This window comes from Orbicella faveolata, unplaced genomic scaffold (assembly GCF_042242905.1).
Source record: "Orbicella faveolata isolate gen_17 unplaced genomic scaffold, um_ofav_v1 contig_1, whole genome shotgun sequence".
NCBI lineage: Eukaryota > Metazoa > Cnidaria > Anthozoa > Scleractinia > Merulinidae > Orbicella > Orbicella faveolata.
The window spans coordinates 12,834,453-12,851,635 of record NW_028301536.1 but is presented as its reverse complement, the minus strand read 5'-3'; the positions used below and the strand labels follow the sequence as shown (position 1 = coordinate 12,851,635).

At 38.6% G+C, this 17,183-nt stretch overlaps 1 protein-coding gene across 8 annotated transcripts in view; it reads left to right on the top strand.

The window, feature by feature from the left end:
• LOC110065284 (uncharacterized) overlaps positions 1 to 17,183 on the top strand; it is a 59,337-nt gene that overhangs the window by 2,353 nt on the left and 39,801 nt on the right. For 6 of the 8 annotated variants that reach the window (XM_089289974.1, XM_089289970.1, XM_089289955.1 and 3 more), the window contains exons 2-18: positions 389 to 592; positions 1,439 to 1,558; positions 2,596 to 2,733; positions 3,065 to 3,127; positions 3,561 to 3,638; positions 4,032 to 4,091; positions 4,578 to 4,670; positions 6,212 to 6,340; positions 6,858 to 6,941; positions 7,678 to 7,737; positions 8,634 to 8,693; positions 8,784 to 8,852; positions 9,577 to 9,654; positions 9,943 to 10,011; positions 10,463 to 10,534; positions 10,708 to 10,773; positions 11,366 to 16,673. In XM_089289974.1, the coding sequence (XP_089146100.1) occupies positions 389 to 592; positions 1,439 to 1,558; positions 2,596 to 2,733; positions 3,065 to 3,127; positions 3,561 to 3,638; positions 4,032 to 4,091; positions 4,578 to 4,670; positions 6,212 to 6,340; positions 6,858 to 6,941; positions 7,678 to 7,737; positions 8,634 to 8,693; positions 8,784 to 8,852; positions 9,577 to 9,654; positions 9,943 to 10,011; positions 10,463 to 10,534; positions 10,708 to 10,773; positions 11,366 to 16,673 (6,751 nt within the window). Of the gene's footprint in view, positions 1 to 388; positions 593 to 1,438; positions 1,559 to 2,595; positions 2,734 to 3,064; positions 3,128 to 3,560; positions 3,639 to 4,031; positions 4,092 to 4,577; positions 4,671 to 5,294; positions 5,381 to 6,211; positions 6,341 to 6,857; positions 6,942 to 7,677; positions 7,738 to 8,633; positions 8,694 to 8,783; positions 8,853 to 9,576; positions 9,655 to 9,942; positions 10,012 to 10,462; positions 10,535 to 10,707; positions 10,774 to 11,365; positions 16,674 to 17,183 lie in introns of those variants that run through there. The other 2 variants (XM_089289953.1, XM_089289981.1) reach the window with 2 other exon arrangements.

Genomic DNA, 17,183 nt, shown 5'->3' with positions numbered 1-17,183 from the left:
GTCATTCTGACAATAAGTTACAAAAAGGTACTGAGTGTTTTCAAATTGAACTGAATGGTTTAAAATAATTATATAGTCTAATAACTAGTGGTGAAATTTTTTTAAATCTGTTTTTATTCTTAGTTTTAAGAGTCTACATGTTGTAAATATCTGAATGGACATATTAGAATCCTGATTTCTTGAATCATCTATTGCCAACAAGACAGTCATTTTTCTTTGTGTTCGTTTCACTGTAATATTAATGCAGACATGTTGAACTCCTGATTTTTCGATCCATTTTTCTTTTCCACCACAGGATTCCACAGTAATTATTTTAATAATTTAATGCTTCGTGTATAGACATCAGTGGTCATCTTTGGAAGTAATACATATTGCATAATTTTTGCAGATGGCTGAAATTCGTCAGTTGCTGAACATTATTGAGCAGCTTGAAAAGAAACTTGGTTTAGAAGCTGGGCACTCAATGAGGTTACGCCTGGAGAAAGACAGTTTACATGACATGCTAAAAAAATCATCAACATTTGATGCTTGGGATAGAATGATGTCATCTGGAAAGAGTGACTCAGGCCAGGCAACCCTAGCAGGGATTCCCGTAAGTACATTTTGTCTCTCACTTCTTTTGAATTCCCAATTTGTTGTTGTTGTTGTTCTTTTGGGGGGTGGGGTGGGGATGGGGAGGGGAGAATGCACAAGAAACAAGTTTGCCGTGTGTTTCTGTTGTTAGGGAGGGAGGGGAGGGGGACATTTGCTTTCACATACTCCAGAGTTTTTTGGTGATCAACCTCTCCATTCTCATGAAATATGCAAGAATAAATTTTTCAATCTGTCCCTTTTTTCAAAGGCGCATAATGCCAAGAATCTATCAGATATTGTTTTAGTGCTCATGTGGTTTCAGACCAAAATGTTTTTATTTTGAGGGGGTAACTTGTATGTGAATAATTATATATTATATTAAAATTATTTTGATACAGTGTAAGCTTCCGTGAGAAGTATAGTAATATACAGATGTGTTCTTAAACAAGTTGAAAATTCACTGAGAACTAGAGAAGTTGATATTGACACTTGTAGTCAAGTTAGGAAGTCCAATAAATTTAATTAATAATACATCAAGAGAACTGTTTGTTAACAACAGAAAAACCACAAGATATGAACACAAATTTATTTTAATGTATGCAAACAAAAGCTTTTGCCAAGAACTGTAATCACCTAAAATAAAACACTAACCAATGTCAGACAGTGTGTTTATTGTCAATGGTAGAAATCTTGAAAAATGGTAAGTGTATGACTATGTGGAAAGTTTTCTTCCTGTCAATAGTGATAACAAAATATTTTGTAGTCAATATTTTGACTTGTAGCTTTCAAAATGTGGAATTGAAATATTTGTTCTAAAGTAAATGTTCCTACATTTGTGCCAAACTGACTGGTATTTTTTCCACAGGACTCAAAGGGTGGCAGTCAAGAATTAAGGATGCTGCAGAGAAAGAATGTGGAGCTCAGCTCTTTGGTTCGTAAGCTGGACGAAAAGAATCAACAGCTGGCAACAAGAAATGCAGAACTGGTATGCTTGAAATACCAGTCTAAAATATGTGTGGTCATGTGTGAAGGACCTGCTATCAGTGACAATTTTGCTTATGTTTAAAAATTATAAACCCTGCAATCTATCAATAAAGACACCCTTTATAAGATTTGTAATTAATTTTAGGCACCACAGTCAGCTTCAAAATGATGGAAATATGGATAAATTTAACTCGATATGTCCAATTTTATGTTTTAAAGAAATTTACATAATTTTGTAGTTTAGGGGGAAAAAAGTCTTTCTGAAAAATTAAATTAGGCTCTGCATAATTGCATGATGTGAAGTAACTACACTGTACATATAAACTAGCTATTAAACCTAGGCAGGAATTGGACTAAAGGAGATTTTAGACTCAAGAAATTCCCAGAAAGTTAGTTCAAGCAAAGTGACGAATTGAAGTGATTTTCATGATATTGTGCTTAGGTCATGAATGGAAGTGATATTTGCTTAGTGTTGGAAAATGTGTAGTACACTGTATTGTTTTTATTTTCATGGTAACTGAGGTATGAGGGAAGTTATGTCTTTTTAAAGGAGTCAGAGCTATTGGAAATGAGAACATTAAAAACGTTCATTCCACAATATGTGTCCATGGAAACTCCTTCATTAATTGTGAATCTTTGTTTGCGTGTGTTCCTTTCTTAGCTGACTTCAATTGCTTTTTCATCCTAACTTGCATGCAAAAAAGAAGTAAAGCAATGAAAAAGAGTGCATGGAAAAAAAATTATAGATCCATCCATTTTATGGATGTCAATATGCAGTACATGTAGATAAAGACATAAATAAGTGAATCATTGAAGAAATAAAGATTACACTGTAAGTAAATAAATAAGGACAGAATTTGCCATGTCCTTGAAATATGTATCAGGTTGTAGAATTTTTGAATGCAGTGTGTGATACTGTAATCTGGTCGTGAAACAATTTCAGTACTCAGCCTAGCATTGCCTTAGTTTATGAGACTGAAATTGAGCCCATAACATGAACATATTTTTGTAATATTTAATCTCCAAACCCTTCAATAGCTGGCTGAGTTAGAAAAACTTGAAAAGGACAGCAGAGATAAGAACAGGAAGCTTGAGAGAAAGAATGCTGATTTATCACAAACCAACAGGAGGCTTGAAAGCCGGAATAAACTGTTGCTGGATGAAGTCAACTCTCAGGTGAGATTTTAATAACATTTCAGTCTTACATAATTCATCTTCCATCCCTTTCCCCCCTCCACCCCCCTCCACCCCCCTCCACCTCCCTTTACCCCTCTCCACCCCCCTCCACCTCCCTTTACCCCTCTCCACCCCCCTCCACCTCCCTTTACCCCTCTCCACCCCCCTCCACCTCCCTTTACCCCTCTCCACCCCCCTCCACCTCCCTTTACCCCTCTCCACCCTCTCCAACCCCCTTTACACTCCTCCACCTTCTTCCATCTCCCAACCCTAGGTCATCAATCAGAAATCTGATAAACACAGTTTTGATTTCAAATTATCATTTACACAGAAAAAAAGCTTAACAGGAAGAAAGGAGAACTCTGTGAAACCAAGAGGGAAGGCAAGCAAGGAGGTAAATCTCAATTCATTTCTGTCACTGAATTTAATTTTGCTGCACCGGAATTCAAAATTGACCAATCACAAGCTTTATCTAGTGTCCTGATATCCTCACTCTCATGTCAGTGTCCTAATAAGGCAGCACCTGAGTTTTGGCTTAACTTGGGTATGGTAAATGAGCTTGATATGCTAATGAAGGATATAAAAAAGATAGATTTAACTGTGACCTCTGCGATACTGTTGCATTGCTTTTATTACCGATTGAGCTGTCAAGCCAGCATGGAGCTGGTCATGTTAAGTTCCTATTATTACACCCTCAGTGTTAGATGCCAAAGAATGTTTTTAAGAAAAACTATTATTTAGAAAAGTCCTAATTAATTATGGTGATTATCTCAGTACATGGAAGGAAGATGAAAGGAAAAAAAAACAGGGCAATTTGTTTCCTATAGCAGGATGACCTTGGCAACCTGAAGGCCCAGATGAGAGAACAAACCAGGACCATTGCCGATCTAAAGCAAAGCTTGATGGTTAGTGACCTTCTAGCAGTTAAAGTACTTAATGAATGATGAAACTCAAGATACATTCCTCTATCACTGTCTCCTGCAATCTGTTTGAAGTTCACAAAATCAATTGCCCTAATTATAAGTTTTTTGCAAATACCTTGAAAAAACTGTTGAAATAATGTGTTGTTCCAGAACATGTACATACCCATCACATGTTTCTTTTTGGGGGGTATTCCCTCCCTCCCCCCTCCCCAATCCTCTTGGAAATTCCAGTTTTGGTTCATACTTTCCTTTAAAAATTTTCAATTGGCTTTTGAGAACCCCTCCCCCTAAGCTTGTAATTTCCAATAACCCTCTTTGAGGTGGGTATGCATATTATATTTCCATTACTAATTTTGCTTATAAAATCTTGTGCAGGAAAAAGACAGAAGGATTGAACTTTTGAGGGGGAGAAAGAAAAAGAGCAAACAGCAACCAGTAAGTCATTCATGAAGCTGATCACAGACCTGGGTGGGGGGGGGGGGGTGGGGGTACTCCCTTATATGGGCTATATACTTAGATATGTGCGGCCTCAAAGGGTTACGGTTTTTCTTCCAATTTGGTCGTAAATAGGGTATCACTTTTAGCCATTTTGATCATAAACAGGGTCTGGGTTTTGTACTCCAGAAGAAGAAGCTACAGACTTTTTCATCATTATTGATAAGGCTGATCAACAAAAGCCCTTCACAATGCCTTTAACATCAGTCTGAACCAGGGAATTAAGTATAAGGCAGGTCTGAAACAGGATATTGATTTAGGGTCAGGTCATAAATAGGTTATTGAAAATCAGAGATTTTGGTCATAAATAGGGTACCCAATTTCTCAGAGTACCCCTACCCCCCCCCCCCCCCCTCCAGGGTCACAGCCATTTTGTCTGATTACAGAAGTTGACATTGAGCTTACTGGAAACTTTTTTCTTTTAAGGCCAGCCCAACTTCACTATCTGCAGAATTTCTTCCAGTGACTGATGATGATAGGATGTCTGTTCATTCCGACTTTAGTGAAGCTTCAGAAATGGTTAGTTCAGTTTTATGTTGTTGCCTGCTGGCCATTTTTTCAGTTAATTTATTATTGCAATGAGATATTATGTAGCAAACTTTGGAACAAGTCGCTGTCAGTAACTTTTATTACTTTGATTACGCTTCCTTTCACTCGTGACATTTAGAGCCAGTTTCTGTGATCTCCAATCAAATGAAATTCCACTGGCCACTGTAATGATGAAACACAAACAGTGATAGGCAAATAAGTTTTCTCACCTCACTGCCTAATAACTGCAGCCCACATTTGCAAGTTAACATTGAGCAAATTAATAGCTGTCAATTATCAATAATTTCAGTTAAAACTGTTTCTTTCTTACTTGAACAATGTCATTTGCCCTTTTGTTGAAGTCAAACACATGTATTACTCAAAGCCATCTTTTGGAATTTGCATCCACTTAAGCCATTTTAGTTCCTACGATATTTAGCCCTAGGTGACTTGAAAAATCTGCAAGTAAGACGGTGACCTCCAATGTAGCTATTATGAATGTTGTGCAGGTGTTAATCTTAGTTGTAATTAGATTTGAATGATAGCAACTCATAATAATTATGCAATTGGAGAGTAAATAAATGTAAACATTAGCATTCCAAGTGAGCAATAAACTGTAACAAGTTCACCAAAACAGAAAACTGATCTATTTGCATAAAAAACTTCATGCTTGACTTCAAATGTTGTGATGGCTTCCTGAGGTATCTATACTTTCATTTGTAATATTGTGTTTTGTACAAACTAATTCCTTTAAGTAACTTCCTGTTGCCATAGAATCTAGCTCTTTAAGAAAAGAATTTGTGGCATCAAGCAAACAGGTCATTCCTTTGTCTCTAAAATCTACCTTAAAGCTAATAATTGCTCAAATCAAGCTTAGGCATCTTGTAACCATGCATTTTTCTCATAACAGAACTGGTTTATCAATTGATGTGATTTAGTCCATGTCCCCTTTAATGAGGTCATGGCAGGGGTTTCATTAAGGGCTATGCACAGGGAAAATTAACTGACTGTGAAGAAGATTTTGCCAGCCTGGTTTGACCATCTAGAGGAAAGAAGTTCAGTTCAAAATGTTTGGCCTGTGAAAACCAGTTGCTCTCCTATTGGAAATGTCAGTGAAACCCCTGTCATGGTTGTTTAGTAACAGATCTGTGTTGTCCATGTGCACTCACTGGTCAGTCATCAGACTGTATGTTGTCATTTGAGCTGTACAGCATACCAATACTCTCAGCAGGATTGTTGTCACAGATTATGCTTCCCTTTGTTGACAATCATTGTTCAGATCTTGCAGTAACCTGACTTGAAATCAGCTTATGTTAAGGCTGCTGTGAAGGTTTTCTGTGACATCAAACTTGAAGAAACACCTTGTCTGCTCTGATTAAATAAGAAACTATTAGTTCTGACCTTTAGTGTTATTTCCCAGTGTTATTACAAAGCAACATTTGAGTACTGTTTTAATTTAGCTTCACGAAAAATTGCTACAAATGTAATTAATGCAGAAGTTGAAAAGTCTATTTTTTTTTTCTTATCATTAGTCATCCAGTGATGATGTTGACAGCAAAAGAATAAAGAAGCTAGCCAAAGAGTTGTTAGCTTTGGAACGAGCCTATGCACTCCTGCAAGCTCATGTTGGCAGTGCAGTGGATGCTGAGAGAGATGAAATGGTAATTATAATTATGTCATAATCCTGAATAATGAATAAGCCATTGAATTTTGCGAAATTTGTTTTAACTGATTCAGTATTCTGTAACTATCCTTGTCAAGGTAAATTAACCCTAAGTTAACTGTTAATCAATTATTTATTTTCATGCTCTGAGAAACTCCAGATGGTTCAATAAGGCAACATTAAAGAAACTATGTTTCAATATTTTGAGTCAGTTTTAATTGATAAAAGTTCAAAAAATGAACCTCAAAATTACTCATCTCCCCATGAAGAGGGATGAACAAAAAGTAATAATGAAGCAAAATAAACACTGAGAAAAGTTGCATGCAAAAAACGTGAAGATAATGGTGAGTTTTTGAAAATGTGCCATAGTGTTTTGGCCCTTCTACAGTAAAAAAGTGTTGATACTTAACCTTACCATGACATTTGTACTCTAAGCAGCTAGATAATATAAAAGGTTCTGTTTTGTACAGCTTGGTACCTGTATACTGATGTAGGATTCTGTTTGTTTGCCACAGGAGAAACAACAGCTTCAATCAGACTTACTTGAGAGCCAAGCAAGAATTCATGAGCTTGAGAGAATGATGAATAATAGTGGACAGGTACTGCCATCTCGCTGATGTTTCCCCTTTCAGTTTGAGAATTATTTCTAATTAATCTAATTAGACTTGGCATGGTTGTCATTTGTGATTTCAAGAATGCAAAATCTGAACACATTGGACAATTGACAACAGGTAGATGTCTCAAATTTATTTCATTTTTGCCAACAGTTTTATAGGTTTCAATTCCAGATCGTAAACTTTAGAGGCATTAAGCAAACTGTACCAAACCCCGACCAATTGACAATGTGGTTTGTTGACATTATTGTTTTAGGTAGTACAATCTGTTAGTTAATCTTGATCTCTATCGAGTTTCTTTTATCTTTGCCACTCACATGACAAGACATTCTAAACAAGCTGTGATCAACTGCTATGCTGTTCAGAAAGCAAGACATCCTTTTACATCCAAATGGACTGTGCCTCACAATGTGCAGGTCCAGAAAATATCCTTACCCACACCAAGAATGGTCAATGGAAATTCTAAGGGGGTGGGGGTGGGGGTCTCTACAGCCCAATTTGTAAAGGGAAAATATAAAGCTAAACTTGAAATTCTAGGGGAAAGTGGAGGGGGGGGGGGGGGGGCACAAACCAGGTAACCATCCTTTGTGGAGGTATGTATATTTTCTGGAACCACCCAATTAGCAACAATAGCTGGAGTGTCTGTGTTGTATACCCATAAATCAAAGCAGAGAAAGTTGTTGGTTTTATATAAAGATCAAACTGACAATACATTTTGCAGGTTACTGGCTCAGAGGATATGTCTCAACTCCAAGCAGATAACAAGGATTTATATCAGAAGGTACGTGGTGTCATGTGCATGAATTTGTGGGCGTGGTTGTAAGGCTACTGTAAATTATGAAATAAAACTAACTGGTTCACCAAACCAGCTCTGTGGTATGCTCTCTTTTTGGCATTGACTCTTTTTTGCACTAGTTTTGCATTTTATTACTTTGTTACTGTGATACACTGGCCAACAAAATGGCAAACAAGAAAACTAAGATCACTTTATTATTGGAGTTATTATGAGAATCAACTTGACCAAGGAAGGTTATAACTTGTGCAGAGCTATAAGCAGTGTTATTAGATGACTAGCTCTGTGAGCGGGCAAGATGAACCAATTCCTGTGCTTTGATTGGCTTCTTGAGCAGGCAAGATGGTGCTCTCTTGCCCACTCGGGATTATCTGCTGTTTCCCACAGAAAAATAGTGTTCTTTTTCAATATAATAAATCCTTTATTGACCAAGCTTGTTTGGTCAAGATGGCTAGATATTGGCCATGTTCTTTTTTGTGTGTTTATGGACCGAGACAGAGTCAAGGTCACATCAACAGGCAAAAAAAAAGAACTTTGCCAACATCCAGCCATCTTGACCTCATGCTTGGTCAATAACCCATGTGTTCTCAACAATTAATTTTATTGTTCAAACTTATCTCTGAGTCAGTATACATGGTATGGTTTTCACTATAATTCTAGTTCTTGCTGGTTTAAAGGAGTGTTTAATGCACTTACATGTAACTGTCAGCTTTACTGCAAACACCATAAACATATAAATAATTTGATAACTTTCTATTTGATGGTGCTTTTGGTAATAACTCATCAACTCTTATACAGTTGATAATTATTGCACAATTAAATCTTAATTTTTGTAAGAAAGCTTTCTCTGTTAGTAAGTGTTTTTTGCTTTTCTCTATCCTCAGTTGATCTCAGCAGAGAAAGCTCGAGATGAAGCACAAGGTGAACTGGCCAAGTATAATGAGGTAACTATCATAAGCTGAATCGCTGTAGGAAACCAGCTGGAAAATTTGTGTTTTAAAGCTGTTTTTAACATTATTTTTGTTGTTGTTTAGGACATGCGAGAGCTACAGGATCAAAGAGATTTGCTGGAGTTTGAACTGGAAGAAATGTCACAGTTGTCTGTAAGTTATTTTTATTTTGCTAACAGCTGATATTCGCGTTGTAAGACGTCATTTGAAGTCAAGCGCGTGGTAAAAAGGGTGAACCCAAATTTCAGTTTTTCTCTTTATCAGTTATATGTAGTGTAATTCGTAAGATTTTGGCAATCCTTGCGTTTTCAAAACAGCCTTATGTGGTGTTTAAGGAGCTAGTCGGCACGTTTCTTGCATCAAGTTCGTTGTTTGTAATCCATGCTAATCTTTTCCATCCTTAACCATCCTTGTTCCTTTATGGTTTATTATTATGTCTTTGGCTTTTTTTTTTTAGTAAACTATTATTTTCAGGTTTCCTTCAATTTCAAGGTGATTTTGTACGTGGCCAAAATATTTCAAAGTAACGTAACTGTGCTTCTTTTAGTAGCAAAAGCGTATTATTGAGAAGTGTATTGGAAACTATTTGTGGAAGGGGAGTTCTGGAACGTGAAGGGTATTCGTTACTCATCTTTCCTATAATAGGAACAGTTGATGCCGCAAAAATAATGTTGGACACCTGAGGAGAGAATCTGATACAAATCTCCGAAGGATTGACTATGAAGAAACTAAATCAATGCATAAATTCTATGATTGGTAAGAGACGCTGCAGGCGTTGCGAGAAGTCTGAGAACGCAAGAAATTTGAATCCGAGTAAACGCATGTAATTGTTTGCAATTGCTTCATTGTAACTAATTACTGTCAATGCATTATGTAGACTGCAGGATCAGAAGACTGGGATTCCAGAAGGTCCAGAAGCAATGATTTTGAAATATCTCCGTCTCCAAGAATGATGGTAAAGTGCTTTGATATATTATTTAACTCTCAAACATGTAGCTGGTTTTTCTTGTCATGCAAGATCGGGCGCAAGATGTCTCGTCAACTGCACGGACTCATGTTCACCTTATATATTCAACAAGTAAGACCCATAATCATATTGCTTACGACTGTCATCCGATAAGATTCGTATGCAATATGATTGTATCTATTAGTTGTTGAATATGCAGGTTCAACAATAGCCTGTGTAGTCTAATACTTTGTTTTCGTAGTCTCTGGTAACTGATCTGTCTTTTTTCTTACTCAGGACAACGGTTCTGCTGTTCTATCGCTGGAAGAAATCAAAGCTTGTCTAGAAGAATTAGAAACAGAGAAGGTGGGAAATACAGAATATCAAGTTTTAAAAAAATGGTATTCTGTATACCATAGAGAAGCTAAAATTTTAACAGTAGGGAAGCTACAACTGCCGGTAAAACAGACTTAGGGTTACATTTACAGCGTTAGAGAAAAATCCTGTGACAGGAAAGATGTGGCACCTCATCTCTCGTGCGTACCCCTTCCAGCTTGAGATGAAAATGTTAAGAACATCTTATTAAAAGTCGCGACATACATTTAAAGCATGTTTTAAGAATGTTTTGTCACTCAAATATTTTTTCTGTGAAAGCTTATTTATCTCTGAATAGGGTCGCTGGAGACTGACTAAGAAATTAAAAGAAGATGATACTGTTAGTAAAATAAATTCATATTTTTGCGTAATTTTATATAGGAGATGCTTTGTAATAGGTTCTTTTGTTCACACGTGACTGAAAAAGTTTCTTTATTTGAAGGAAAATGTGTTGTCTCCAGTACAACAAAGTGCTCTGAAGCAAGCCAGGGCGATGTTAGAATCAATGGCTGAGGTTAGATATAATTTCCTTCTAGTCAAACAGGTTACGTTCATAATACCCTTATTAAATAATGCTTTGTTGTTTGTCTCAAACCAGTTTTACCATATAGCTAAACTTTCAGTATTGTGGTGAATAAAATTAATGAAAGCTGAGCTATGTACATTTTTTCTCCTGTTGCCAAATAGAAAATCAATCACATGGAAATCACGGAGTCTGCATTAAGGGACAAAGTCCGGGACTTGGACCTGGGTGTAAGTTGATCAAACCTTCTTCTGTTCTGTGATATGTCCATCACCCTGATCAGCGTAATATAGATCGGCATCTAACTTCTGCAAACAATATCAATACGAAGTAATGAGAATGAACGAACTGATAGTTGACAACTAGTTCTAATTAGGATATATCTGAACTGTGAAGGAGAGATTACACATTGCTACACAAGGGCTCAATTTCAAGGCTTGCATTACTATCGTTTTCGCTGGGTCAATTCACTAAGTGAATATATTAAAGATCATATATTTGAACTGCGGAGAAAGATATGAAGACATGATTAATCGTCGCAGTGATATACACAACCTAAGCAGTTGTGAAATTTAAGCCTGAAAAAAAAATTCAGGCCTGAACGGGATTCGAACCCATGACCTCGGTGGTAGAGCTTCGCATCGACAGTTGTGGTCATCACACCGCACTTCTCCATGGGAGTGATTGAAGTGTTGCGAAAGAGTCTTACATTATTCCTATCATGAGACGGTTAAACCCATGTTTGACATCGTGTTTTATCATCGATATCGAACTAAAGTCGTCTTCATTTACTGAGCATAACATTTTTCCGTTAATGTTTAGTACAACAGCGAGTCCCTGAAGTCTGAGTTCGATGAGTCCAGAAGCTTATCAGTGTTCACTTGCGACCAAGAGACGCTCACAGATCTTCAGTGGAGCGAGCTTGATGAAATAGAAAGCTACAGAGACCAGCGGCTAGAAGCGACGGATCACCTTAAGCATGCGCATCTAAGAGTCCCAACAGAAGACACGTGTTGTATGACGGACCTGATCTGGGAGGACTTGGTTAGTATGGAAAATATGTATAGGAAATACCTGAATGGCTTTCCAGAGGGACCCGGGGGAAATGGCGGCCTGTTCGATCTGGAAAAGGATGATAAAGAATGCATGACTGATCTTGTTTGGCAAGATTTGGTAGAATTGGAGGAAACACACAGAAACATTCTTGCGGAATTGTCACCGGCCGAATTTACGGTTGGAAAAAGTAAAGGTGAGGTAGAAAAAGTAGATAATGAAACAATGACAGAGCTTGATCGCGGAGAGCTTGACGAATTAGAAAGTAACTATCAAACATATCGTGAAGAAACACCAGTAATAAAATCCAGAGATGACAGAGAAACGATTACAGAGATAGTTTGGGAAGAACTTGTTCAAAAGGCAAATAATGACATATATCTGTCTTTAAGCAATGAGTTTAAACAAAAGGCGAAGGAAATGGAAAGTCGTAAGAGCGAAGTAGGTATTATGACCGAGCTTGCTTTGTCAGAACTTGCCGAGATGGAAAGTAAATACTTTGAGTGTATTGAGAACGCTCGTGAACCTGAATCAAAATTTAATTCAGAGAAGGAAGAGGTTATGCTTTCTTCAGTTGATCTTGTGGAGACTTTACCTGAAATTGTGCTGGACACATTCCCAGAAGACTTTACTTGTACAAAAGATCAGTGCGAGATGACGGAACTGAAATGGGATGACATTGTCAACTTGGAAGACAAGTGCTGTAGTTATGAACGTAATATCGAGCAACTGGAAAGTAAACTTGCGCTGATTGCAGTTGACAAGGACGAAAAGTGCAGCTGCACTGAAATTTCTTTCACGGAGCTGGCTTGGAATGATATAATCAACTTACAAGGCAAATGTTCAGGCTACGAACGTCATATCAAAGACTTGGAAGAGAAGATTGCTCTCCTTGAAGTTCAGAAGGACGAAAAGGGTAGTTCTACTGACATTTCTTTGCAAGACCTCGTCAATGCCAAGTTCAACGTTGAGATGAAAGAAGCTGAAACCATGACAGATGCACCAGAGTTCGCAGACAACGAAGGTTTACCACAGATCGTGTTAGAAACCTATCCGGGAATGACAGAGACCAAAGATGAGTGTGACATGACTGAGGGTGTGTGGGAAGAAGTTGAGGACCTTGAGAACACCTACAGAGATTACAGGGAGAACCTGGAGGAGATGAAAAACAAACTAGCTCAATTTGAAGTGGAGAAAGACGACAAGGAGAGCATTACAGATATAGCCATGCAGGATATCGCAGACTTGGAAAGCTTGTACAAGGATCATCTTCATGAAGTGGATTCTGATTCAAATTCTCTTCTGAGTCATGCTGAGAAGGAGTCCAAAGAGTGCATGACAGACCTAACTTTTGTTGAACTTTCAGAGCTTGAAGATTTCTACATCGAGAATGCAGCCCGTGTGATGGAATCAGCACCTGTAGTGGAAAAATGGGAACAAGAAAGCATGACTGATGTTACCTTGGATGACATGCAATACTTGGTGGAAGTTGAAGAGCTTTATCGGCAAAAGGCTGGTAGTGATGGAGAGGATGCGGCAAAAGACGAAAAATGCACGGGAACAGATCTGACAATTCTTGATGTAGGCCATTTGCAAGAAGTGGAAGATGTCTACCTTAGGTCTAGCATGAAAAAGGAAGCAACGACAGAGACCGCTGACAAAGGTACCGCAACAGATTTAACTATTCCCGACCTTGATCTTCTAGAAGAAACAGGAGAACTTCATCAAAGTTGTCCCGTACAAGGATTTGATGCCCTTCACAAAGAAGACAGATGTGTGGCTACAGAGTTGACTGTTGAAGATCTGAAATACTGGGAGGATGTGGAAGCAGCCCACGAGGAGTGTCTGCTTGACAGGGAAGAAGAGAAAATGAAAGGTGGAGTGGAGAGCGAGGAAAAGCAAGATGTAGAAGTCATGACAGAATTCACGATGATGGATTTGCAATATTTGGGGGAGGTTGACGCCGCACATGAAGAATGTCTACAAGACAGAGAAGAAGAACTTGAAAGGGGAAGGAATGATGTGGAAAAGCAAAGTGTGGAGATAATGACAGATTTGACCGTATCTGATCTTAAATACTTGGAAGATGTTGAAGCTGCTCACGAAGAGTGCATTGTTAATAAACAAGACGAGTTAGAAGCCCGGAGTGCGGAGAAGCAAGATGCTGAAGCTATGACGGAATTTACTGCGTCAGACTTGCAATACTTGGAAGACGTTGACGCCGCTCACGAGGAGTGTATTGCTGATAAACAAGAGGAGCTGGAAGCGAAAGGGTTTGGGGTGGAGAAGGAAAGTGTAGAAGCTATGACAGATTTAACCGTGTCACATCTTCAGTACTTGGAAGAAGTTGAAGCAGCTCACGAAGAATGTATTGCTGATAAACAAGAGGAGCTGGAAACGAGAGGGTTTGGACTGGAGAGGGAAAGTGTAGAAGTTATGACAGATTTAACCGTGTCAGATCTTCAGTACTTGCAAGACGTAGAAGCAGCTCACGAGGAATGCATTGCTGATAAACAAGAGGAGCTAGAAGCGAGAGGGTTTGGATTGGGGAGGGAAAGTGTAGAAGTTATGACAGATTTAACTGTGTCAGATCTTCAGTACTTGCAAGACGTGGAAGCCGCGCACGAGGAATGTATTGCCGATAAACAAGAGGAAATGGAAGCGAGAGGGGTTGAAGTGGAGAAGGAAAGTGTAGAGGTTATGACAGATTTAACCGTGTCAGATCTTCAGTACTTGGAAGAAGTTGAAGTAGCTCACGAGGAATGCATCGCTGATAAACAAGAGGAGTTAGAAACCAGCGCAAGAAGTGTTGACAAGCAGAATGCTGAAATGATGACAGATTTAACTGTTTTAGATCTTCAGCACTTAGAGGAAGAGTTACAAGCTGGAGGTAATGGAGTAGATATAGAAATCATGACAGATTTAACGGTGTCGGACCTAAAATACCTGGAAGACGTTGAAGCAGCTCACGAGGAATGCATTGCTGATAAAGAAGAGGAGCTGAAGGCGAGAGGGTTTGGAGTGGAGAGGGAAAGTGTAGAAGTTATGACTGATTTAACCGTGTCAGATCTTCAGTACTTGCAAGACGTGGAAGCCGCTCACGAGGAATGTATTGCTGATAAAAAAGAGGAGTTAGAAACCAGCGCAAGAAGTGTTGACAAGCAAAATGCTGAAATGATGACAGATTTAACTGCTTCAGATCTTCAGAACTTGGAAGACAAACAAGAAGAATTAGAAACATTATGTGTAGAAAAACAAAATGCCGTAGTTATGACTGATTTAACTGTGACAGATCTACAATACTTGGAAGATGTTGAGTCTGCTCATGAAGAGTGCCTTGCTGATAAACAAGAAGAGCTAGATGCGCGAAATGTGGAGAAACAAAGTGTAGAAATTATGACGGATATGACTAGTACTGTATCAGATCTAACCTACTTGGAAGATGTTGAAGCTGCACACGAGGAATGTCTTGTTGACAAACAAGATGAGCTAGATACCAACACCGTAGAGAAACAAAATGCGGAAATAATGACAGATTTAACTGTGTCAGATCTTCAATACCTTGAGGATGTGGAAGCTGCACACGAGGAATGCTTGCAAGACAGAGAAGAACAATCAGAAAGTAAAGCAGGCCTGGAGGACAAATTGAGTGTAGGAACAATGACGGACATGAACGCTTATGACCTGAAGAGTTTGGAATCAGCTGCCACTGAACACGAAAGAAGCAAAACACCAAAGTGGAGACGATGGTCAAGGTCTTCTTCGATAAGTGATCATAGTGACAACACACACAGTAGGAACACTATGACTGAAATGACAGGTAACATCCTCGAGTATTATGAAGATATTGAAGTACTCTACAAGGAAACGATGGTGGAATTTGACGAGTACAGAAGAGCACATTCTGCGGAGAAGGAGGAGAAAGATGTAATGACAGATGTGACCATCGAAGATTTGACATGTCTAGAGGAAGCAGCGAGTTCCTGTCTGGAAAAGGAAATAGAAGATAAGGAAATCATGACTGAACTAGCGCACGACGATGTGGAGTACTTGATGGAATTGGAAAGCTTGTACAAAGATAACGAGTTTGCTCAAGAATCAAAGGACATGACTGAAAAGTGTGATGTGGAGACAATGACAGAACTGACAGTGTCATATATAGAGTATGTCGAGGGAGAGTTTGAAAGATTGAAGCATGAACAATCACAGGAATCAGACTCATCTTGGGTTTTTATTGAACCTGACAAGGAAGACAAGGACGTTATGACTGAACTCACCGAATCTGAACCGCAGCACTTGGAAGAGGTTGAATTTCTCTACAAGAACAGCGTGGCTGGAGCTGAAGAAGCAGTCAGCAAAGAGAATGCAGAGGCTATGACGGATCTGACAACTGCTGACTTGGAGTACTTCGAAGAAGCTGAAAATCTCTTGAAGAAGATCAGTGGAGACGGAGGTGATCTATCAGGAATGCTAGCACCTAAGGATGACAAGGGGGTGATAACAGACTTGACAAGCTCTGATATTGACTACCTTCAGGTGCTGGGAGATGTCTATGGCGATGGCAGTAGAGAACCTCCAAGTGACGGTGATGTTGAGAAAGATGACAAGGGTACAGAAACAGAGCTAACACTTTCAGATATTAGAGATCTTGAAGACCAACTGGAAAGTACCGCAGAAATGAGAGCTACTCCTTTGTTTAAGGAATTTGGTCACGAAGATTTCCAAGCCGAAACGTTGGTTGATTTACGATCAGAACTGGACTATCTTCCAGTCTTGGATGAGCCTGAGTTCATCTTGGACGAGGAAGAAGACGACGGAGGAGAGGACGTCCAAAGACAAGACGTTGGAGTCATGACGGAGTTAACATTGCCCGACTTGGAATACCTTGAAGAAAGGGAAACGCATCCGAGTGATAGCATCATGGAGACTACTTCAGAGCAAGTTGAGACTGGTGTTCAGTGTGAGCTAGAAGGTCTCGGCTCACTGTTGCAAGAACTAAGCAGGGAGGCTGAAGAAAAAGGCGAAGATGTCCCAGCGTGGTTTGTGAGCGCCTTAAAAATGACACAACCAAATGGAGGTTTGTGCTCAGTTTTGTGCCTCGTGCATGTGCATGTGCCAGATCAGTTTCACTCTAAATCGAAGAAGAGCGGGCAATAATTTAAATATTTACCAAGTTATACATGTCAGTATAAACTGTAATAAATTCCTACCAAAAGTAAATGTGAAATAAAGGCGATATAAATTCATTCTGCATGTTGTTAATTTTCAAATTAAACCATAAAACTGTTGTAAAATGCTCTCTTAACCACACAAAGAACACTCAACTGGCTAAGATTTGAAAAAGGGAATTAAAGATAAACTCTTCAGATAAACTTTGGCACGTGTGAAAAAATGGGAAGCCTAATGAAGGTATTCTGAGAATGAAAAATGACGTTTTTGAAATACGAACCGTAATTTTAGTTAATCTATTATTTGAAGCCCAAATTACTTTCTTGATGTCCAAAAAGAATTTTAAAAATAATGATCATATTTTAAAAAAAATAATCGTACAGCTATGTACAGCTAAACACTTCAGTTTAACTATAAC